The following is a 23,972-nucleotide window of genomic DNA, read 5'->3' on the forward strand; positions in this document are numbered from 1 at the left end:
GTACTTAGACAATAGACATAAAACTTCCTACATCTGTTCACAGTGAATCATTGTTCTCTCTGTAATGTAAAGGTCAGACTATAAATATACAGCACCCGCTCCAGTGTAAGGTATGTTGATTAATGGACCCTGTCTCTACTGGCTTAGGGCACTTTCTCTGAACCCCGCAAAGTCCGGGTCTCTGTCGAGATTGGGAGGCTGCTAGTGTTAGCTGCTGCATGACTAGGCCTACTAGCTTCCAGCTGTGATGGTGTTTCATCAAACGAGGACGAGGGGGTAGCTTTGCTGATGTGATAATTTGGCACGAGCTGGATCAGATAAAGCTTTTTTTGGCGGCGTATTTGTGCACCAAGTGGTCTTGACTATTGTTTATCCACCTTTAACAACTCACTCACTCTCCATCCGAGTTCGATCCGATTCACCAAACTTTTTTGAACTTGATAGGCAATTAGGTGATGAGGCCGAGGCGGGCCCAATTCGATTCATGGAAACTATATTGTCTGACTCACCTACTGTAGATTGGACAACACAAGAATTTTGATAGTAACCCTCCTTTTTAGTTTACATGTGCAAATTAAAAAGGAGGGTTACTGTCAAAATTATTTATAAAAAAATATATATATACAATTTAGACATAAATGTGAGATGACAGGCACATGGGCCCCAAGCTTAATGACAACACACTGCTATGTCACTGCGGAAGCAAGGTTTCCAAGGTTGGCATCCTCAGCCATTATTATACCTATAGTCAGAGATTGTTTGAGGATACTTTGACCACAACATATAAGATAATCCTATGTTGGGAAATACAGGCATCTACTGTATGCACTGTCAGGACTATATGTATTGGGTTAAAGAGGATGGAGTATATTTGCATTATGGGCTGGAATAAGCAGCATGGGCTGGAATAAGCATAAAACTATTTAGACATTAGCACTTCATGATTTGATGGCCTCAAAACCTAAGGGCCATCTGTCAGCCATGTCTGTCATCAGAGTGATTAAAGATCATATTAATAATATGGTGGTCTAAACCCAAGGAGAGTTGCCATCTGCTTTCTATACGCTTTGATTAAAACGCTAATGCCATAACTTGAAGCAGAAGAGCTTAAGGCCAGTTCTGTACCTTGTTATGAACTGTGCAGGGTTAGAACTTAGTTTAAAAAACACTTCAACTGACCTGGAAAAATCAAAGTCTGTTTTTTTTGTTGATAGTCTGAAGACTGGTTTCCAAGACACATACTGTAATGTAGATAGATATGGCAAGGTTAAATGAAAGGAATGGAGGCTGGGCTGGAGTGGTGGGGTTGATATTAATTCTGATGTAAGTGTAAATAATCAGAGCCAGATGAAAATAAGCACTGCCATTTTACATCACACCCAGGTAGCCCTACAAGCCTCTGCCTCCACACTGTAGTAAATCACAGATGCAGTGGGCTGTATGCCTGTTAGCTGGGAGGAATGGACCACACTGATCATACTGTATAAGGGCCTGACTCATTCTCGCAGGAGTGTGAAGCTGATGAGATGGAGCAGCAGAGGAGACCAGTGGTTGTTTGTCATGTCACCTCAGGGCTGACACTGGGATCCAAAACAAATGGATCCCATCTTGCCATACAACTCTCCTTCCGTGGCCTCCAACTGCTTTTAAATGCAAGTAAAACGAAATGCATGCTATACAACCGATCGCTGCCCGCACCTGCCCACCCATCCAGCATCACTACTCAGGATGGTTCTGACTTAGAATATGTGGACAACTACAAATACCTAGGTGTCTGGTTAGACTGTAAACTCTCCTTCCAGACTCACTTTAAGCATCTCCAATCCAAAAATAAATCTAGAATCGGGTTCCTATTTCGCAACAAAGCATCCTTCACTCATGCTGCCAAACATACCCTCGTAAAACTGACCATCCTACCGATCCTCGACTTTGGTGATGTCATTTACAAAATAGCCTTCAAATTGGATGCAGTCTATCACAGTGCCATCCGTTTTGTCACCAAAGCCCCATATACTACCCACCACTGGGACCTGTACGCTCTCGTTGGCTTGCCCTCACTTCATACTCGCCGCCAAACCCACTGGCTCTGGGACATCTACAAGTCTCTGTTAGGTAAAGCCCCACCTTATCTAAGCTCACTGGTCACCATAGCAGCACCCACCCGTAGCACGAGCTCCAGCAGGTATATCTCACTGGTCACCCCCAAAGCCAATTCTTCCTTTGGCCGCCTTTCCTTCCAGTTCTCTGCTGCCAATGACTGGAACGAACTGCAAAAATCACTGAAGCTGGAGACTTATATCTCCCACACTAGCTTTACGCACCAGCTGTCAGAGCAGCTCACAGATCACTGCACCTGTACATAGCCCATCTGTAAATAGCCCATCCAACCACCTCATCCCCATACTGTATTTATTTATTTATCTTGCTCCTTTGCACCCCAGTATCTCTACTTGCACATTCATCTTCTGCACATCTACCATTCCAGTGTTTAATTGCTATATTGTAATTACTTTGCCACCATGGCCTAATTATTGCCTTACTACCTCCCTTATCCTATCTCATTTGCAGACACTGTCTATAGACTTTTTGTACTGTATTATTGACTGTATGTTTGTTTATTCCATATGTACCTCTGTGTTGTTGTATGTGTCGAACTGCTTTGCTTTATCTTGCCCAGGTCGCAGTTTTAAATGAGAACTTGTTCTCAACTAGCCTAGCTGGTTAAATAAAGGTGAAATAAAAAATAAAATACAAATCTTGATTATCAAATATATTTAAATAACAATGCCCTCTATGTTCAAATGTGATATGATTCTAATGGGATTATAAAGGAATACATTTGATATCAAATGATAAGCAGATGGTACATCTTCTAATTGTGTTTGCATAATGTCTTCCCCTACTGATCCTTACAAATTCCCCATCAACGCAATTGTTAAAGCTTTTTAATTCCCAGAGATGCTGAGGCTGCTTGGTGCTCTCTACTTGTGGCATCCTCTCTCTAATCAAGTTTGTTATCAAGGCCAGCCACACAGGCGGCCAGTAATTCATTCTGCTCTGAAGAGGCATGGACTGTGAGTGTCCCACAACGAAGGTTGAGAGGGCAACTGCCACCTCCCTGCTGTGGCATAAATATGTTGGTCAAACTCCTTAAGCAGTGCAGACGTCTGTCAGGGGCAAAGAACTGTCATAATTATTCACCTTTAATCCGGTGTTGAAAACACAACTGGCCTGCTGGGGCAACATTCCCTGCCTCTATTTCATCACATCTATTGTGAGTCTGGCCCTGCTGCAATCTTTGACTGGTGCTTGTGATGACTAAGACACTGAGTGCCAATGACCCTCTAGCTCTCCTTCAGATCATATTGAGAAATCTAGTTTTGGTTGGATGCTGATACCAGACTTTGATACTGCCATTTATGCCCATTAGGAATCCCGATGGAGAGGAGGCTGAGAAGCTCGGTGCTTTAGCAATAGGGAGCTACACAAAAGTCATATTCTGATCACACTGCAACAAACCTCACAAGAGGACCATGGGGCCAGCAGGATTTATGAATACAACGTATAGAGTGGACTGACCTGTAAAAAGGTATACATTAGTTTCTCTTGATTGGCGACAGGAAAAGGCGGGTTGGAAGCTGCTCGTATCAGAGGAACAGTTGAGGCATTACACAGAGATCTGTCATCTCTAAAAGCAGCCAGCATGAAGAGGGAATCAGAATGGGTTTTGGGGACATTTTGTTCCAACAGGTACACAACAGAAAATCCATTGGCCCCACTGCACCAAGAACATTATATTCCAGCAGATATGAGAATTACAGCATGATGCTTTGGACTGAGATTTTTACAAAAACCTCTCCACTCTGACTAGGTTCTGCAGAATAAGCCTGGCTTTCTGCTGTGCCCCTTAATTGAGTCTCCATTCTCTCCCACAGCTGCAGTGTGCTTGGCACTTACAAAACTGCCACTGAAGCCATTCACAAAGGGCCTGCACTCTAAGCAGATGCAAATAGCAATTTTCCAAATTAAAGTTTCATACGACTAGACGATTTGAATTCCATTAACGGCGTCACAACAAAAGGGAGGCCCAGAAAGGAAATTAGTGTACAGTGGGGCATGTCATTCGGGTTCAAGTCCAGGTTCTGGCTGGGCCACTCAAGGACATTCAGAGACTTGTCCCGAAGCTACTCCTGTGTTGTCTTGGCTGTGTGCTTAGGGTCGTTGTCCTGTTGGAAGGTGAACCTTTGCCCCCAGTCTGAGGTCCTGAGTTCTCTGGAGCAGGTTTTTTTATCAACGATCTCTCTGTACTTTGCTCCGTACATCTTTTCTTCGATCCTGACTAGTCTCCCAGTCCCTGCCGCTGAAAAACATCCCCACAGCATGATGCTGCCACCACCATGCTTCAACGTAGGGATGGTGCCAGCTTTCCTCCAGACATGAAGCTTGGCATTCAGGCCAAAGAGTTAAATCTTGGTTTCATCAGACCAGAGAATCTTGTTTCTCATGGTCTGAGAGTCTTTAGGTCCCTTTTTGGCAAACTCCAAGCGGGCTGTCATGTGCTTTTTACTGAGGAGTGGCTTCCGTCTGGCCACTCCACCATAAAGTCCTGATTGGTGGAGTGCTGCAGAGATGGCGGTCCTTCTGGAAGGTTCTCCCATCTCCACAGAGGAACTCTGGAGCTCTTTCAGAGTGAACATCAGGTTCTTGGTCACCTCCCTGACCAAGTCCCTTCTCTCCCGATTGCTCAGTTTGGCCGGGCGGCCAGCTCTAGGAAGAGTCTTGGTGGTTCCAAACTTCTTCCATTTAAGAAGGATGGGGGCCACTGTGTTCTTGGGAACATTAAATTCTGCCTAATTGTTTTTGTACCATTCCCCAGATTTGTGCCTAGAAACAATACGGTCTCGGAGCTCTAGCACAATTCCTTCAACCTCGTGGCTTGGTTTTTGCTCTGACATGCACTTTCCACTGTGGGACCTTATATAGACAGATGTGTGTCTTTCCAAATCATGCCCAATCAATTGGATTTACCACAGGTATACTCTAATCAAGTTGTAGAAACATCTCAAGGATGATCAATGGAAACAGGAAACAGAAAGCACCTGAGCTCAATTTCAAGTCTCATAGCAAAGGGTCTGAATACTTATGTAAATAAGGTATTTCTGTTTTTTTATTTGTAATAAATTAGCAAACATTTCTAAAAACCTGTTTCGCTTTTACATTATGGGGTACTGTGTGTAGATTCATTTTTATTGAATCCATTTTAGAATAAGACTGTAACGTAACAAAATGTGGAAAAAGTCAAGGGGTCTGAATACTTTCAGAATGCAGTGTCTATAGAAAAAGACAATGCAAAATCATGCGTCAATGAATCATTGTGGTGCTGAATATGTTATCTTTGCTTTACTGTGAATCCATTACTTTACAAAATAATGACACCATATCGTTCAAGCACTGAATCACTCGTTAGAGGGGAGGAAATAATGGCTTGCACCAGCACATTTGCATCCCTACGAGGCATAAAGTCAAAGTCTCAATGTCCCACTGAACTCACGCTAGCATCAGAGATCAATAGCCTTCTCAACCTTACAATATAATATTGTATATCCATCTTCCATGATGCCCCCCATTGAGCGGCTGTTGAGATGTTTCAGTGCTTATTACCGTTTTCAGGCCTGCAGGGGTGAAATCATTTTTAGGCCTGAGGGGTGACATTTCTCTCATGTTTTCATGTTCCAGAGGAATACAGGGGGAGAGGGATCAGGCCCTGTCTGATATGCACACAGCAGGAGCAACTGGGCACACTGAGTTCCCTCCAGAAGGAGCCACTGTGCATGATGGGGTCAGTTCTAAGACCACTGATGGAAGGACTGGGCTAAATGCTTTCACCATGGTCCCTACCCAAACAGTTGTAGCCTGTTTCAAGTAGGCTTCTCACTCAGGGACACCTAAATGCACACAGCAAATATTGATTTCTGTGCCATTGTGCAATTAAGTATGTTGCTGTGCATGCAAGGATAATGTGTATTCTAAGCGACTTTGATTATAATAATAATGATGACGATGAGGATGAAAATGGGAATGTGTTTCAGCACCTTATTGTTTTGTTTGGCTGTCTGTTTGTGTACTCCACTGTGTCCTCACATAACGTACCTGTGATGATCAATCGAAATGTAGTAATTGGGTTGTCCAGTGTTCCTCCCTTTGGATAGAGAATAGACTTAATCTACGAGCAACAAGCAGGACACTGTTATGAGATAAACGTGTTCATTTTCTAACATTAACCTCTCCTGTCGAACTGATGAAGTAGTGTGAACAAACAATTATAATACACCTTGTCATTTAGGTCCCAGTGTCTCTATCTTGTGGCTTAATTAAGTATTGCTAGTGATCTCTCATGCTCAGTGCTTCATCCATTGGAAACAAAGTTGAATGTTCAATTTGCAGGGAGAGACACTATAAAAAAAATAGGTCAATCATTTATTTGGATACAGAAACCATTAGGTGTCAACAATTACCATAAGCAATATGGGGATACTTTTATCACAAGTTCATGACATACCAACTGATTCCACTTTTCAACATGAGGAGTGCTTTCTCCAAGCCAGTCAGTCTGATTGTCAGTAAAGGTGGCAATATTTAATATGCGGTCATCTCTAGGATACGTTTACTAGGCCTGTATGTGACAGGTTGTAGATGACAAGAATGCATGTGACAATAAATAAGTATTTGACAAGAATGTAAACGTCACAATTCGCTATATAAATTGTAGCCTAGGTTTAATCTTTTCCTTGATTGGAAAACAGTAAAGTCAAACTTGAATCATTGTATGACTTCTTGAACTGTACAGTAGCCTACCTTTATGTCAAAATAGGAAAATATTGAAACAATTACAGTTAATAATTGCTGCGACATTGTAAACGAGCAATTACTATCTATTAATTATTAGCACAATTGAAAACGTTCACAATAAAACCCTCCCACATTCTAATCTAAATGGATAATTGTGGAAATGAATGCACAGTAGCCTATTACACAATTTCACTATCGTATCTCATTGGACAGCGGTTGAACGTATGTTCCACACGCCTTCTGTCGGTCGGTGAAATCGCGACTGGTGTGGATTTGCAAATTAAGCGAAATAGGGAACGTTCGTCACCAAGGCAATCAACTTTACTTTCCAACAACTGAGATATTTTTTAAATCTTTGACCTACCTATTTGGATTAAATCATAGCCTTCTGCGTGTGAAGACACAGTGCGGTTATTGGCTCCGTTGCCCGCGTTTGCAGAACGAATTGCAACGTTGTGGAGTTGTTGTAATTTATCCAGGTTGCTCTCAAGTGACGCGCATAGCACATTCTATGATTTTGGTGGGCGACAGTCGCACTTGTCCTCTGGTATACTGAATTTCGTTGGCTGTATGGAGGGATGTCGGGATGGCTTGCACCAGGAGAACCAAAACTTTGGTGTCTACATGCGTGATCTTGAGTGGCATGACCAACATCGTGTGTCTCCTCTATGTTGGATGGGTCACTAATTATATCGCGAATGTATACATCAAAGTCCCTATGCCTGTCCCAGAGAAAAAGTTAGAAGGCGACAAGAAGGGGGAAACCCTACGGATCATAGAAAGACTTGATCGACTTGAGAATGTGGTCAACCAGCACATACAAGGTAAAGTAACCACTACAGTGAACAAGTATCCTTTAATTGGCATTTGATAGATTCTGAGTTGCATATGTTTAATTGCATTGAATGCATGGTTTGTGATGTATTCATGATATAGGCTCGTTCACATAGGTCGAGATCTCCAAACGCAGCAAATAATGACATTGTTGATTTATAACATAAGAGGACCATAACATTGTCCTTTGTGAATAATGTGACCGCCATTTGTCATCTCCTTACTTCGAATGGTCTGCCTGTCTGGACCATGTGACAGAAAGGGGAAAGGACAATGAGATCATTGCAAAGGCCATTGATACTCTGGGGGCAAAATTCCTAGTAGTCAATGCATTATAATTTGAACAGTGTTGGTGACCATAATAGCTTCTCCCACCATGTGAAATATACATATAGTAAATGTATAGCTGCAGTTATACCCAACCTTATTGTTCAGTTTGCTGTCTCTCACATGCTGAAGCTTAAAACCTTTTTCAAAACCCAAGTATGTCTCCTTATACATTTTGGCATAATTGTCTATTTTTTTGCATCTGCTCATCAGGTTTATTATGAAACTCTTGAAGTTTGTTTTTCTGTTAGGCCAATAGTAGAAAACGGTCTAATTCTCTGACTGTCTCAAGACTGTCTACAGTTTGTAGTGTAGAATGTGAAAACTAGCCCAGCATACTGTATGTATCTGCTACAATGTCATCTATTTTGAGCTATAAACTCAATGTCAAATGTACTGGGACTACATTTTGAAGGATGTTATGTCAATGTAATACGGCACACACAGTATAAACTGTACCCAAACAGACGTTGGTCTGTCTTCCCCAGACATGGCGTTGGAGACACTGTTGAACTTGCAACAAGTGAATTTCCACAGACAATTTTTTTTATACTGTACTTTATATTATTATCTCACAAGCTCAAATGCAACAGAATGGTGCCATTAATTCAGTTAATCTAATGGGAAGCTGATATAAAAAAAACATATATTTTTTTTGTAGACCATATTGAATATCCTTTTGACTTTGGATTACTCTTGTGTTCTAGGGAATGTCTGGAATTCCCTTCTCAAATTCCTTCAGGCTTTGCCCCTCGCTACAGCATTACTCCATACTCCTACTGTAATTCTCTCCCTCCCTTTCTGTGTCATGATTTGAGCTTTATGATTGTCAACTTGAGAATGTTACCCAGGCTCTGATTTGAAGAGAGGACAGGTAGAGTATGAGTTACAGGGAGGCACCCATCCCTAGGTCACGGGCAGAGGTGGACTTCACTGAGCTGTGAGGCACCGTACATAGTCAAGCCTGGCTGGTCAGTTGAGTAAACATACTTTGTGGTGCCAAGACTACGTTTCACTGTTTGGCACTGACAGAGAGCAGCCTGTTGAACAGCGCTCTGTACGTTGTCTGTGTAAGAGTGTCTGCCTAACTGTCCTATCTCCTCAGGAAATGTTTTGACTATTTGTGTTCCTCAAAAGGGGAAATGTCGCATTAGGTCAGATTGTAAAGATCAATTCAATGTGGCACAGAACACGGCTGGAAGGACAGAATGCCCTCTGTCTATAGCACTATACTGTATGGATGGATGGAGGGTGGACTGATAAAACATGCACTGTAACTCAGCTGTACATGCATGTTGATTTGGAATGTATCATCAATCAGCCTATTAGAGGTGGGCCTCAGGTTTGAGAGAGGTTTGAAGACACGGCTTGGGCAGGCATAAAATATTTTGATTCATTTTGTAGAGTAGTAAACTAGGAAGACTACTACTCAGAACACATCTAGAGTTCTGTTTATCTTGCCAATGTAAGTGCCAAGAATGAAAACATTTCTAGTTTGCGTAGCTGACAAGTCCACACACGCCCACCATAAGTGCTGTTACTGCACTCTATGGCTTTCCTCGTACTCCCAAAAGGCTTCTTACTGTTAATGCATGTGTGTGAGGGTGCTGCTGTACTAAACGGACAACAACTTACACAGTCCTCTATTAATACATGCGCTGCCATGACACTTGTTTACCCTGAACAAATGACTATTGTTCTAAACCATTTAGTATGTGACAACCAAATATGGACGGAGTGTTCTTGTACAGAGACATAGAAATGTGTCTTGCACTGTATAACACTGGGCATCATTCAGGCATCAACCACTCCGAATGATGGTGTTTGTCTTGTAAGTGTGAAGTGTCTTTGCTCCTGCAGTGTGTTTACCTGGATTTTATGTGCATACCAGCGCTCACATTTTGAGCCACTCCGAGTGCTCCTCTACACAGGTAACTGCGAATTCACCTGAGGTCTTCTTGAGTCATCAAAAAGTGAATATGAATTTAGACATGACAGAACTCCAAAGGAGTTTTCTTCCATAGAGTACTGCTGTGCCTCATACCTTTTTTTTTTTACTATAGATCTCCCCTCTGAACATGAGGAAAGAAAAGACCGAGTATGGGTCTATTTAATGGTGATTGTTTTTGTGAGAAGGCAGTGGTCCTCTGGTTATTTTAACCTCAGGGGCTGTATATTACCCCTGGGGATAACTCATTATATGGTGCTGATTCAGAGGGAGATGATGATGATGATGATGATGCCTCAATCAAATCAACCTGTCAAATCAATTGAAAAGCCTTCTAAATCATAATGAGTGTCTACTCTTGAGAAGAGGAGTGAGAGAGTGTGTGTGTGTGTGTGTGTGTGTGTGTGTTATGCACTCCTTGCTGGAGGGCCAGTAATACATGTTGTATAATGGAACAAGAAATACCATTGGATATACATATCTTTTTGCATGGTTTTGGCTACAGAGCACTTATCTGCCTTGTTGCTTCCACTAAAATATCACTCCACATAATCTGCCATGCCAAGTCAGTTTGCCCCTATATCCTTTCAATGAAATATTGAATGACACATAACGACTGCAAGAGGCTGCAGGCGTTGGCCAAATGTCATAATAATACATAATGCTTAACTTGCTGAATATAGGTTCAATATGGATGGCAAACAAGTGGTTCTCTTGATCTAACATTGGGGCTGAACCGGTCGTGTTCCGCTGATCTGCTGACGGTTGGGAAGCTGCCCAAAATATTAATCAAATCATTGGCGATGCCAGGTTACTTTTAGATATTTAGTTAAGTACCCTGCTTCCTTTCACTGACAGTCTTTATGTAGCCTACTCTTCAGAGACCAATGAATATCCTCATTTCAGAGCAGAATACATATGCTGTAACCCTTTTCCCTCAAAGGGAAGTGGAGATACAGTATCTCATTCTCCCATACTTCCTTTTCTCTCAGAATTCCTCTTAGCAACTCCCACAACTCCCTTAGCAGGTTGTGGATTGGTAGAATGTGGGTGTCAGGGTAACATTAGTGCCACGATAATCGAGTAGAAATGTTGTCATTTCTCTACAGCGTGTCTGTTCTTTACAGAGCACAGCCTCAATGTATGTAGTGGTTTTGGGATTGTAAACTTACTGGAATGACAAAGATTGACCAATCCTAAGTGAATGTGGTGTCAGTGAAAGTGTGACAGTGTGGATAGGGAGGGTTGATTTCCTTTACCGGTAATGGAACGATTATTGAATTACAGTTAAACAAATGCACAGTAGGATGATTGCTAATGAAAACAATTAATTACCATGAATCCAGAGGGCAAAAGCATCATGAAGAAAATCTGAATAAATTAGAAATTGTAACCTCCCTTGCAAGTATTTCAGTTCAGAGTTTCCCCTGACAATTTACTCCAAACAGGAAAATATCTATGGCACTTCTTCAAGGCTACTGTTCCTTGTTTATTTGAATTAAATGATAAAAAAGTATCTTCATGTAATTGTTAGTCAGTACTCTGATTCTGAGGTAGATTCATGTCTCATTGCTGGAGAAGTGTAAGGAAGGGGTTATTTTTACGGTTTACTCCGTATCTGCTATAATATCTAGAATACAACGTCCAGATGATTCGGGACAGCGTTTAGAAGTGTCTCACTGAAACAAAAGCGTTTGACAGTCCTCTCTGGCTTTACATTGATTAAGATGGTCCCAATCCAGACTCTTCCTCTCCTCTATACCCCACCATCATCCAAAGGAATTTGTCTCAGTCCCTCATATCTGCCCGGTCTATTTGCTAAGTCCACACATGGGCACAAAGACAGCTTGTGTTCCAGCAGACAGGCTTTTTAGGGAAGGCTCATCTCCATGTGGCGAAACGAGGAAGCTGAGTGAAGGTGACAGTAACTTAGACAAATTGGAGTGCTTTGTTTTTACATGCTAGATTGTCTACCCATATTCATCTGCCATCCTATATACTTCATAATTCATGCCTCTGAGTAAGAAAGCAACATTTTGGTTTGAGCAAAAACGTATGTATTATTTCTGGAGTTCTACAGTCTTTCTAGTTTTCTAATACCCTATTAGTCTTTGTTGTATTAATTTATGAGTAGGAATGTTTTCTCATAGAGCAGGAAACATCAGGATGTACTACACAGGGGAAATGCACAAACACATCTTCTTATTTAGGAATTCGTATAGAAACTCCCTGACAAGCATGACGGAAGGGTTGGCACAGTGGTGCAAATCGAGGTCATGCGGAGCACAGTACAGTCTGGCTGCATTCAAAAACGGGTCTGGAGATATTTACATATGTAGGATCTTAATTTGAGCCATTTCGCTACAGCAGGAAAATAATCCTGCAGCAACAGGAAATGTGAAGTATTATGTGGATTATCATGAATGGACATCTTTGTAGGGGTTGATGCAATTTTTCAAAGGGAAAATCAAAGGGAAATTCCAAACTTCAGAATCCTTTTTAAACCTTAAATACACTACACGTTTTACATTTTCTGCATTTCAGGAAGTTTCTCCTGCAATACAGTGATCAAATTAAGATCCTGTATCTGTAATGACGATATATTTCCGTAGGTAGTGTCTGCAGGTTAAGACATTTAAGGTAGGGTATTGCTGGAGTCTATTGGCAAAGAGGAAAAGAAGAGTTGTTCTTTATTGCATGCCTAATTTCTCTGAGCCTCTCCCTTGTGAATCAGCAGACTACAGATGTAGGATCTTAATTTGATCACCCTGTTGCAGGTGAACTTTCAAATGTAGTGTATTTGAGGTTTAAAAGGGCTTCTGAAGTTTGACATTTTCACATAGACATTTCAGACTGAATTTACCCTTGTGAAAAATGTATCAACCTCTACAAAAATGTCTTAATTATAATCCACATTTCCTGTTGCTGCAGGATATTTTAACCACTGTAGCAAACTGGCTCAAATTTAAGATCCTACATCTGTATCCTGCTGAATGTTGGTGTAAACCGTGGATTGATAACCCAGAGACTGAAGGAAGAGATGACCGGAAGGAAGGAGGATGCGCAGCAGGAGGCTGCGTCACCAGTGACCTGCCCGGGGATTCATCGCTGTTAACCCTAATTGGGATGTTAATCAAAACGCGTATATCTCATGTCCCCTGCTCACTGGCTCCCAGGGCTCATAAAACAACAATAATAATCCATCACTGATACAGAAGTGAACCGAATGGACCTAACTAACTGTCATTGTGTGTTATTCTATGATAGTTATTCATTGGCACATGCGTAGCTGTGAGACTATCGAGGATGTTGCTATGTCGTTGTTGAACAGTCAGTGAGTGAAACAACTCCCTCCTGCATCAGTGTTCTTATTACGGAGTGTACTGAGTGGAGAGGCTTTCTAACTTATACCAACTATTGAGTGTATGACGCAGCCAATTAATTACAGAGAAGCCACTTTTTTGCTCCCATATCTTGAGCAGGGGATTCTAATTAGCGGCAATGGGACCTAATTGCTGGTTAATTAGAGGGAATGAGGAACCTGTGAGTAGCTGTGAGTATCGGCCCAATCAGCCAGAGTTGAACATTCCCTGATCCTGACAGAAATTAGCGCTCCACTGCAGACCGGCATTTGTACTGATGTATTGCAAGAGAGTGCTACTAAGGCATCTCATACCCACAGGATGTTGAAAATCAGCCTCAATTATCACCATGTCTCATTTGATAATTTTTACCCTGGAACTTAATTACTTAGTGCCGCTAAATTCTCCTGTTATCTAATTGTTTTTCAGTATTCCTCACAAAACACCTGAAGGCAACACCCACACCACACAGGTTTATTTTCAGATGTTTATTAAAATCGCTATAGCAATTAACATCTGGCCACTTTTGTCCACTGGGCTGCAACACGTCCTGTTATTCATAATAGTTATGACCAATCCATATAATCACAGTCTGCCCTGTGCGCATTAAAGACATGCCTCATTCATGCTGTTGTGTTTTCTTATAGTGCACATTATTACTACCAATAATAGACTACACATTACTATCATTATATTGAACATGTTCCAAGTAGGGCTGTGGGGGTCATGACATTTTGTCAGTCGGTGGTTGACAAGCAAATAACTGCGGGTCTCCACGGCAATTTACTGTTAACATAAACGCGTTTAGCATCTCCTGGCTTCCACGCATAGCCTACAAGCCACTGATGCAACCTTTTGGAACATCTACATTTTAAAAAGTTTAATTAATCCATTTAATATAGCCTTCACCATCACAATAAATCCATGATTGATTTTAGCCCGGTCTAAAGAAACATGATATGAAGAAAATGTAGTCTTTCAGAAGAACAGTACAGCATTCTGAGTTGTCATATATTAGCCAAATGGCTGTGGGCTACACTAGTTAATTTCGCAGACAAGAGTTGCTTAGATTCCACATTATTTTATAGTATGGAGAATACAATTGAACATAGCTGAATAAAAATGAAAGGATATTTTCTCCAAATGCTTTCCAAAGAAGTGCACGCTATTCTGTGTTAACAAAGAAACGGGTCCTGATATCTGATTAATATCGAGTTATTTATGTAACTTTAGTTGTGATATAAACGTTGGGCTATATGTTTAGATTTAGGCATGAGCTCTGATTTGTTTGTTCTGCAGGCTGCACAAACTTCGTCAATCACTCATTCACAATTTGACAAGCATTTGATAATATTCTCAATAATATTCTCAACAGCCCATTGTTCCAATAGCAGTGTTTTGTCTTGTCCCATGTATATATCATTTCTTCATATACATTTCGTAAATATTTTTAATCTCAATTTCCATCTATGGACTGAACATACTCTCCTGCAACCCGCCTCACCCAATGTGGTACGGATCTGCTATTTTTTTATACTTTAGAACCGGAACCCCCATCAGAAGCTAGCTAACTAGCTAGTAGTCAGTTAGCCACTGCTAGCGGTCATCACTGTTAACTCTTACATCAGCCAGCCTCAGTCCGGTCAATTCCTGCCAGTCTGCACAGCGTGATATCAACCCAGAGCATATCGGACTGCTTTTTCTCTACTACCGCTCCGGATACCTACTGCAAGCTCTGGACCTTTACACCGGATCATCGCAGCTAGCTAGCTCCTATCCGAGTGGCTACTCCTGGCTGACGTCTCTGTCCCGAAGCAAGCACCAGTTAGCCTGGAGCTAGCCTCAAGCTAGGCCCATCTCCCGGCTAGCCGAAGAGGTCCATCAGCCAATTCTTGGGCTACAATACCTCTTTTGCCAATTTGCCTGGAACCGTTGCTGCCGACACTGAGCCCAATCCATCATGACTGGTCCACCAACGTAACCGTCCGAGGTGGTTTCAACAGGAAAGAACCGGAAAGAAGTTCTGGGACACTGAAGTCCATGGAGAACAAGAGCACCTCCTCCCAGCTGCCCACTGCACTGAGGCTAGGTAACACGGTCACCACTGATAAATCCATGATTATCGAAAACTTCAATAAGCATTTCTCAACGGCTGGCCATGCCTTCCGCCTGGCTACTTCAACCTCGGCCAACAGCTCCGCCCCCCCCGCAGCTCCTCGCCCAAGCCTCTCCAGGTTCTCCTTTACCCAAATCCAGATAGCAGATGTTCTGAAAGAGCTGCAAAACCTGGACCCGTACAAATCAGCTGGGCTTGACAATCTGGACCCTCTATTTCTGAAACTATCTGCCACCATTGTCGCAACCCCTATTACCAGCCTGTTCAACCTCTCTTTCATCTCGTCTGAGATCCCCAAGGATTGGAAAGCTGCCGCAGTCATCCCCCTCTTCAAAGGGGGAGACACCCTGGACCCAAACTGTTACAGACCTATATCCATCCTGCCCTGCCTATCTAAGGTCTTCGAAAGCCAAGTCAACAAACAGGTCACTGACCATCTCGAATCCCACCGTACCTTCTCCGCTGTGCAATCTGGTTTCCAAGCCGGTCATGGGTGCACCTCAGCCACACTCAAGGTACTAAACGACATCATAACCGCCATCGATAAAAGACAGTACTGTGCAGCCGTCTTCATCGACCTCGCCAAGGCTTTCGACTCTGTCAATCACCATATTCTTATCGGCAGACTCAGTAGCCTCGGTTTTTCGGATGACTGCCTTGCCTGGTTCACCAATTACTTTGCAGACAGAGTTCAGTGTGTCAAATCGGAGGGCATGCTGTCCGGTCCTCTGGCAGTCTCTATGGGGGTGCCACAGGGTTCAATTCTCGGGCCGACTCTTTTCTCTGTGTATATCAATGATGTTGCTCTTGCTGCGGGCGATTCCCTGATCCACCTCTACGCAGACGACACCATTCTATATACTTTCGGCCCGTCTTTGGACACTGTGCTATCTAACCTCCAAACAAGCTTCAATGCCATACAACACTCCTTCCGTGGCCTCCAACTGCTCTTAAACGCTAGTAAGACCAAATGCATGCTTTTCAACCGGTCGCTGCCTGCACCTGCATGCCCGACTAGCATCACCACCCTGGATGGTTCCGACCTAGAATATGTGGACGTCTATAAGTACCTAGGTGTCTGGCTAGACTGCACACTCTCCTTCCAGACTCATATCAAACATCTCCAATCGAAAATCAAATCAAGAGTCGGCTTTCTATTCCGCAACAAAGCCTCCTTCACTCAAGCCGCCAAGCTTACCCTAGTAAAACTGACTATCCTACCGATCCTCGACTTCGGCGATGTCATCTACAAAATGGCTTCCAACACTCTACTCAGCAAACTGGATGCAGTCTATCACAGTGCCATCCGTTTTGTCACTAAAGCACCTTATACCACCCACCACTGCGACTTGTATGCTCTAGTCGGCTGGCCCTCGCTACATATTCGTCGCCAGACCCACTGGCTCCAGGTCATCTACAAGTCTATGCTAGGTAAAGCTCCGCCTTATCTCAGCTCACTGGTCACGATGGCAACACCCATCCGTAGCACGCGCTCCAGCAGGTGTATCTCACTGATCATCCCTAAAGCCAACACCTCATTCGGCCGCCTTTCATTCCAGTACTCTGCTGCCTGTGACTGGAACGAATTGCAAAAATCGCTGAAGTTGGAGACTTATCTCCCTCACCAACTTCAAACATCAGCTATCTGAGCAGCTAACCGATCGCTGCAGCTGTACATAGTCTATTGGTAAATAGCCCACCCTTTTCACCTACCTCATCCCCATACTGTTTTTATTTATTTACTTTTCTGCTCTTCTGCACACCAATATCTCTACCTGTACATGACCATCTGATCTTTTATCACTCCAGTGTTAATCTGCAAAATTGTAATTATTTGCCTACCTCCTCATGCCTTTTGCACACATTGTATATAGACCCCCCCTTTGTTTTCTACTGTGTTATTGACTTGTTAATTGTTTACTCCATGTGTAACTCTTTGTTGTATGCTCACACTGCTATGCTTTATCTTGGCCAGGTCGCAGTTGCAAATGAGAACTTGTTCTCAACTAGCCTACCTGGTTAAATAAAGGTGAAATAAAAAAATAAAAAAACAGGCTCTTCCGTTGCGACGTCCCCTGTTTTGGTTAGTGATGGTCTTATTTCACTGTAGAGCCTCCAGCCCTGCTCAATATGCCTTAGCTAGTCCTTCTGTTCCACCCCCCCACACATGCGGTGACCTCACCTGGCTTATATGGTGCCTCCTAGAGACACAACCTCTCTCATCATCACTCAATGCCTATGTTGTTTACCTCCACTGTACTCGCATCCTACCATACCCTTGTCTGTACATTATGCCTTGAATCTATTCTTCCGTGCCCAGAAATCTGCTCCTTTTATTCTCTGTTCCAAACGCACTAGACGACCAGTTCTTATAGCTTTTAGCCGTATGTATCCTACTCCTCCTCTGTTCCTCTGGTGATGTAGAGGTTAACCCAGGCCCTGCAGCCCCCAGCACCACTCCCATTCCCCAGGCGCTCTCATTTGTTGACTTCTGTAATCGTAAAAGCCTTGGTTTCATGTATGTTAACAGTAGAAGCCTCCTCCCTAAGTTTGTTTTATTCACTGCTTCACCACACTCCGCCAACCCGGATGTCCTAGCCGTGTCTGAATCCTGGCTTAGGAAGGCCACCAAAAATCCTGATATTTCCATCCCTATAACATTTTCCGACAAGATAGAACTGCCAAAGGGGGCTGAGTTGCAATCTACTGCAGAGAGAGCCTGCAGAGTTCTGTCATACTATCCAGGTCTGTGGCCAAACAATTTGAGCTTCTACTTTTAAAAAATCCACCTTTCCAGAAACAAGTCTCTCACCGTTGCTGCTTGTTATAGGCCCCTTTCAGCCCCCAGCTGTACCCTGGACACCATATGTGAATTGATTGCCCCCCCCCCCCCCATGTCTATCTTCAGAGTTTGTACTGTTAGGTGACATAAACTGGGACATGCTTAACACCTCGGCCATCCTACAATCAAGCTAGATGCCCAAAATGATCAAGGAATCTATCAGGTACAACCCTAAATCCGTAACTATGGGCACCCTCTTAGATATCATCCTGACCAACTTGCCCTCTTAATACACCTCTGCTGTCTTCAACCAGGATCTCAGCGATCACTATCTCATTGCCTGCGTGCGTCAACCGCTCCCTAAAACACTTCAGCGAGCAGGCATTTCTAATCGACCTTGCCCCGGGATTCCTGGAAGGATATTGACCTCATCCCATCAGTAGAGGATGCCTGGCTGCTCTTTTAAATGTGCTTTCCTCACCATCTTAAATAAGCATGCCCCATTCAAAAAATGTAGAGCTAAGAACAGCATTTTATTGTTCACCTACCAACCAGTAAGAATTCCGGCTCTCACAGACCTGTTAGTTTTTCTTTAAAATGCAAATTAATTACTTAAACCATACAATGTGATTTTCTGGATTTTTGTTTTAGATTCCATCTCTCACAGTTGAAGTGTACCTATGATAAAAGTACAGACCTCTACATGCTTTGTAAGTAGGAAAACCTGCAAAATTGGCAGTGTATCAAATACTTGTTCTCCCCACTGTGTGTGTGTGTGTGTGTATACATACATACACACACACACGGCTTTTGAAGATTTTAGAAAGGCAGATCACCGACCATTTCGAATCCCACCGTACCTTCTCCACTATGCAATCTGGTTTCCGAGCTGCTCATGGGTGGACCTGAGCCACGCTCAAGGTCCTAAATGATATCATAACCGCAATCAATAAAAGACAGTACTGTGCAGCAGTCTTCATCGTCTTGGCCAAGGCTTTCGACTCTGTCAATCACCGCATTCTTAGCCTTGGCTTCTCAAATGACTGCCTCGCCTGGTTCACCAACTACTTCTCAGAGTTCAGTGTGTCAAATTGTAGGGACTATTGTCCAGACCCTGGCAGTCTCTATTGGGGTGCCACAGGGGTCAATTCTCGGGCCGACTCTTTTCTCTGTATATGTCAGTGATGTCGCTCTTGCTGCTGGTGATTCTTGATCCACCTCTACACAGACGACATCATTCTGTATACACCTGGCCCTTCTTTGGACACTGTGCTAACAAACCTCCAAACAAGCTTCAATGCCATACAACACTCCTTCCGTGGCCTCCAACTGCTTTTAAATGCAAGTAAAACAAAGTGCATGCTCTTCAACCAATTGCTGTACGCGCCCGCCCGAATAGCATCACTACTCTGGATGGTTCTGACTTAGAATATGTGGACAACTACAAATACTTAGGTGTCTGGCTAGACTGTAAACTCTCCTTCCAGACTCGCATTAAGCATCTCCAATCCAAAATTAAATCTAGAATCGGCTTCCTATTTCGCAACAAAGCATCCTTCACTCATGCTGCCAAACATACCCTTGTAAAACTGACTATCCTACCGATCCTTGACTTCGGCGACGTAATTGACAAAATATCCTCCCACAGTCTACTCAGCAAATTGGATGCAGTCTATCACAGTGCCATTCGTTTTGTCACCAAAGCCCCATATACTACCCACCACTGTGACCGGTATGCTCTAGTTGCCAAACCCACTGGCCCCAGGTCGTCTAAGTCTTTGCTAGGTAAAGCCCCGCGCCTTATCTCAGCACACTGGTCAGCATAGCAACATCCACCCGTAGGACGCGTTCCAGCAGGTATATTTCACTGGTCATCCCCAAAGCCAACACTTCCTTTGGTCGCCTTTCCTTCCAGTTCCCTGCTGCCAATGACTGGATCGAATTGCAAAAGTCACTGAAGCTGGAGTCTTATATCTCCCTCTCTAACTTTAAGCATCAGCTGTCAGAGCAGTTTACCGATCACTGTGCCTGTACACAGCCAATCTGTAAATGGCACACCCAACTACCTCATCCTGATATTGTTACTTATCCTCTTGCTCTTTTGCACCCCAGTATCTCTACTTGCACATCATCATCTGCACATCTATCACTCCAGTATTAATGCTAAATTGTAATTATTTTGCCTCTATGGCCTATTTATTGCCTTTACCTCCCTACTCTTCTATATTTTGGCAGGTAGCCTAGTGGTTAGAGGGTTGAACTAGTAACTGAAAGGTTGCAAGATCGAGTCCCCGAGCTGACAAGTTAAAACTCTGTCGTTCTGCCCCTGAACAAGGCACTGTTCCTATGCTGTCATTGAAAATAAGAATTTGTAATTAACTGACTTGCCTAGTTAAATAATGGTAAAATAAAATTTGCACACACTGTACATAGATTTTTCTATTGTGTTATTGACTGTACGTTTGTTTAACTCTGGTATTTTTGTTGCACTGCTTTGCTTTATCTTGGCCAGGTCGCAGTTGTAAACTGGCCTACCTGGTTAAATAAAGGTGAAATAAAATAATGAATTTCCCAATGGCATCCCCCTTGTGTGGCCATAATGCCACCTAAAAAAATCCATGCCTTTTGCGTTGGCCGTTGTGCCCTTGGGCTGAATATAACAATTATAATTCCCTCCTCCTGGCTGTGGCACACACAAACGCCTCTCACTCACATGGCTCTCTCGGATATCTAAATTCTTATTAACCAATGCCCTTCACGTGATCAGGTCCGACTCCGGGATGCTGGCCTTCTAGGCAGAGTTCCTCTGTCCAGTCTGTGTTCTTTTGCCCATCTTAATCTTTTAATTTTATTGGCCAGTCTGAGATATGTCTTTCTTTTCAACTCCCAATCCTCTTTCTATTCTGGTTAGAGCCGGTTTGCACTGTTCTGTGAGGGGAGTAGTACACAGCATTGTACAAGATCTTCAGTTTCTTAGCAATTTCTCACATGGAATAGCCTTAATTTCTCAGAACAAGAATAGACTGACGAATTTCAGAAGAAAGGTCTTTGTTTCTGGCCATTTTGAGCCTGTAATCGAACCCACAAATCCTGATGCTCCAGGCCAGTTTTATTGCTTCTTTAATCAGAACCACAGTTTTCATCTGTGCTAACATAATTGCAAAAGGGTTTTCTAATGAACAATTAGCCTTTTTAAAATGAAACATGGATTAGCTAACACAACGTGCCATTGGAACACAGGAGAGATGGTTGCTGATATTGGGCCTCTGTATGCCTATGTAGATATTCCATAAAAAATCTGCCGTATTAAAGTTTATTTGTCACGTGCGCTGAATACAACACCTTACAGTGAAATGTTTACTTACAGGCTCTAACCAACAGTGCAAAAGAGGTATTAGGTGAACAATAGGTAAGTATAGAAATAAAAACTACAGTAAAAAGTCAGTGAAAAACCGTAGCGAGGCTACATACAGACACCGGTTAGTAAGGCTGATTTGAGGTAGTATGTACATGTAGATATGGTTAAAGTGACTATGCATATATGATGAACAGAGAGTAGCAGTAGTGTAAAGAGGGGTTGGTGGGTGGTGGGACACAATGCAGATAGCCAATGTGCGGGAGCACTGCTTGGTCCGGCCAATTGAGGTAGTATGTACATGAATGTATAGTTAAAGTGACTGTGCATATATGATAAAACCGAGAGAAGCAGCAGCATAAAAGAGGGGTTGGGCGGGGCACACAATGCAAATAGTCCGGGTAGCTATTTGATTACCTGTTCGGGAGTCTTATGGCTTGGGGGTAAAAACTGTTGAGAAGCCTTTTTGTCCTAGACATGGCACTCCGGTACCACTTGCCATGCGGTAGTAGAGAGAACAGTCTATGACTGGGGTGGCTGGGGTCTTTGACAATTTTTAGGGCCTTCCTCTGACACCGTCTGGTGTAGTGGTTCTGGGAGGCAGGCAGCTTAGCCCCAGTGATGTACTGGCCCGTACGCACTACCCTATGTAGTGCCTTGCGGTCGGAGGCCGATCAATTGCCGTACCAAGCAGTGATGCAACCAGTCATGCTCTCTGTTGCAGCTGTAGAACCGTTTGAGGATCTGAGGACCCATGACAAATCTTTTTAGTTTTCTGAGGGGGAATAGGCTTGGTCGTGCCCTCTTCACGACTGTCTTGGTGTGTTTGGACCATTCAAGTTTGTTGGTGATGTGAACACCAAGAATCTTGAAGCTCTCAACCTGCTCCACTACAGCCCCGTCGATGAGAATGAGGGTGTGCTCGGTCCTCCTTTTCCTGTAGTCCACAATCATCTCCTTGGTCTTCGTTACGTTGAGGGATAGGTTGTTATTCTGGCACCACTCGGTCAGGTCTCTGACCTCCTCCCTATAGGCTGATCACCGACAACAACAAGACAGCCTATATCACTGTGTCATCTGCAAACGTATTGATGGTGTTGGAGTCGTGGGTGAACAGGGAGTACAGGAGGGGACTGAGCACGCACCCCTATGGGGCTCCAGTGTTGAGGATCAGCGTGGCAGATGTGTTGCTACCTAACCTCACTACCTGGGGGTGACCTGTCAGGAAGTCCAGGATCCAGTTGCAGAGGGAGGTGTTTAGTCCCAGGATCCTCATGTGAGTGAGAGGCGTTTGTGTGTGCCCAGGATCCTTAGCTTAGTGATTAACTTTGAGGGCAATATGGCAACTACAGCTCAGCGTGCAATGAATGGTATTCTCACATAGATGTTCATTTTGTTCACGTGGGAAAGGGCAGTGTGGAGTGCAATAGAGAATGCATCATCTGTGGATCTGTTTGGGTGGTATGCAAATTGAAGTGGGTCTAGGGTTTCTGGGATAATGGTGTTTATGAGCCAGCCTTTCAAAGCACTTCATTGCTACGGACGTGAGTGCTATGGGTCTGTAGTCATTTAGGCAGGTTGCCTTTGTGTTCTTGGGCACAGGGACTATGGTGGTCTGCTTGAAACATGTTGGCATTAGACTCAATCAGGGATATGTTGAAAATGTAATTGAAGACTCCTGCCAGTTGGTCAGCACATGCCCGGAGCACACGTCCTGGTAATCCGTGTGGCCCCGCAGCCTTGTGTATTTTGACCTGTTTAAAAGGTCTTACTCACGTCTGCTACTGAGAGCGTGATCACAGTCGTCCGGAACAGCTGATACACTCATGCGTGTCTCAGTGTTGCTTGCCTCGAAGCTAGCATAGTGATTTAGCTTGTCTGGTAGGCTCGTGTCACTGGGCAGCTCGCGGTTGTGCTTCCGTTTTATAGTTTGCAAGCCCTGCCACATAAGATGAGCATCAGAGTCGGTGTGGTATGATTCAATCTTAGCCCTGTTTTGACGCTTTGCCTGTTTGATGGTTCATCGCAGGGCATAGCAGGATTTCTTGAAAGTTTCCGGGTTAGTGGCAGTTCTGCCCTTTTAGTTCTGTGCAAATGTTGCCTGTAATCCATGGCTTCTGGTTGGGGTACGTACGTACAGTCACTGTGGGGATGACGTCCTCGATGCACTTATTGATAAAGTCAGTGACTGATGTGGTGTACTCCTCAATGCCATTGGAAGAATCCCGGAACATGTTCCAGTCTGTGATGGCAAAACAGTCCTGTAGCTTATCATCTGCTTCATCTGACCACTTTTTTTTTATAGACCGAGTCACAGGTGCTTCCTGATTTTTAATTTGATTATAATCAGGAGGACGGAGTTGTGGCCGGATTTACCAAATGGAGGGAGAGCTTGGTAC

General features: G+C 43.4%; 1 protein-coding gene across 1 annotated transcript in view; it reads left to right on the plus strand.

Moving 5' to 3' along the window:
• Positions 1 to 6,995: 6,995 nt before the first annotated feature.
• LOC109887362 (polypeptide N-acetylgalactosaminyltransferase 18) overlaps positions 6,996 to 23,972 on the plus strand; it is an 87,331-nt gene continuing 70,354 nt past the window's right edge. Inside the window, exon 1 of the mRNA XM_020478766.2 lies at positions 6,996 to 7,673. Coding sequence (XP_020334355.1) covers positions 7,436 to 7,673 — 238 coding nt within the window. The 5' untranslated portion in view covers positions 6,996 to 7,435. The remainder of the gene's footprint in view (positions 7,674 to 23,972) is intronic.

This window comes from Oncorhynchus kisutch, linkage group LG3 (assembly GCF_002021735.2).
Source record: "Oncorhynchus kisutch isolate 150728-3 linkage group LG3, Okis_V2, whole genome shotgun sequence".
NCBI classification, from domain to species: Eukaryota; Metazoa; Chordata; class Actinopteri; order Salmoniformes; family Salmonidae; genus Oncorhynchus; species Oncorhynchus kisutch.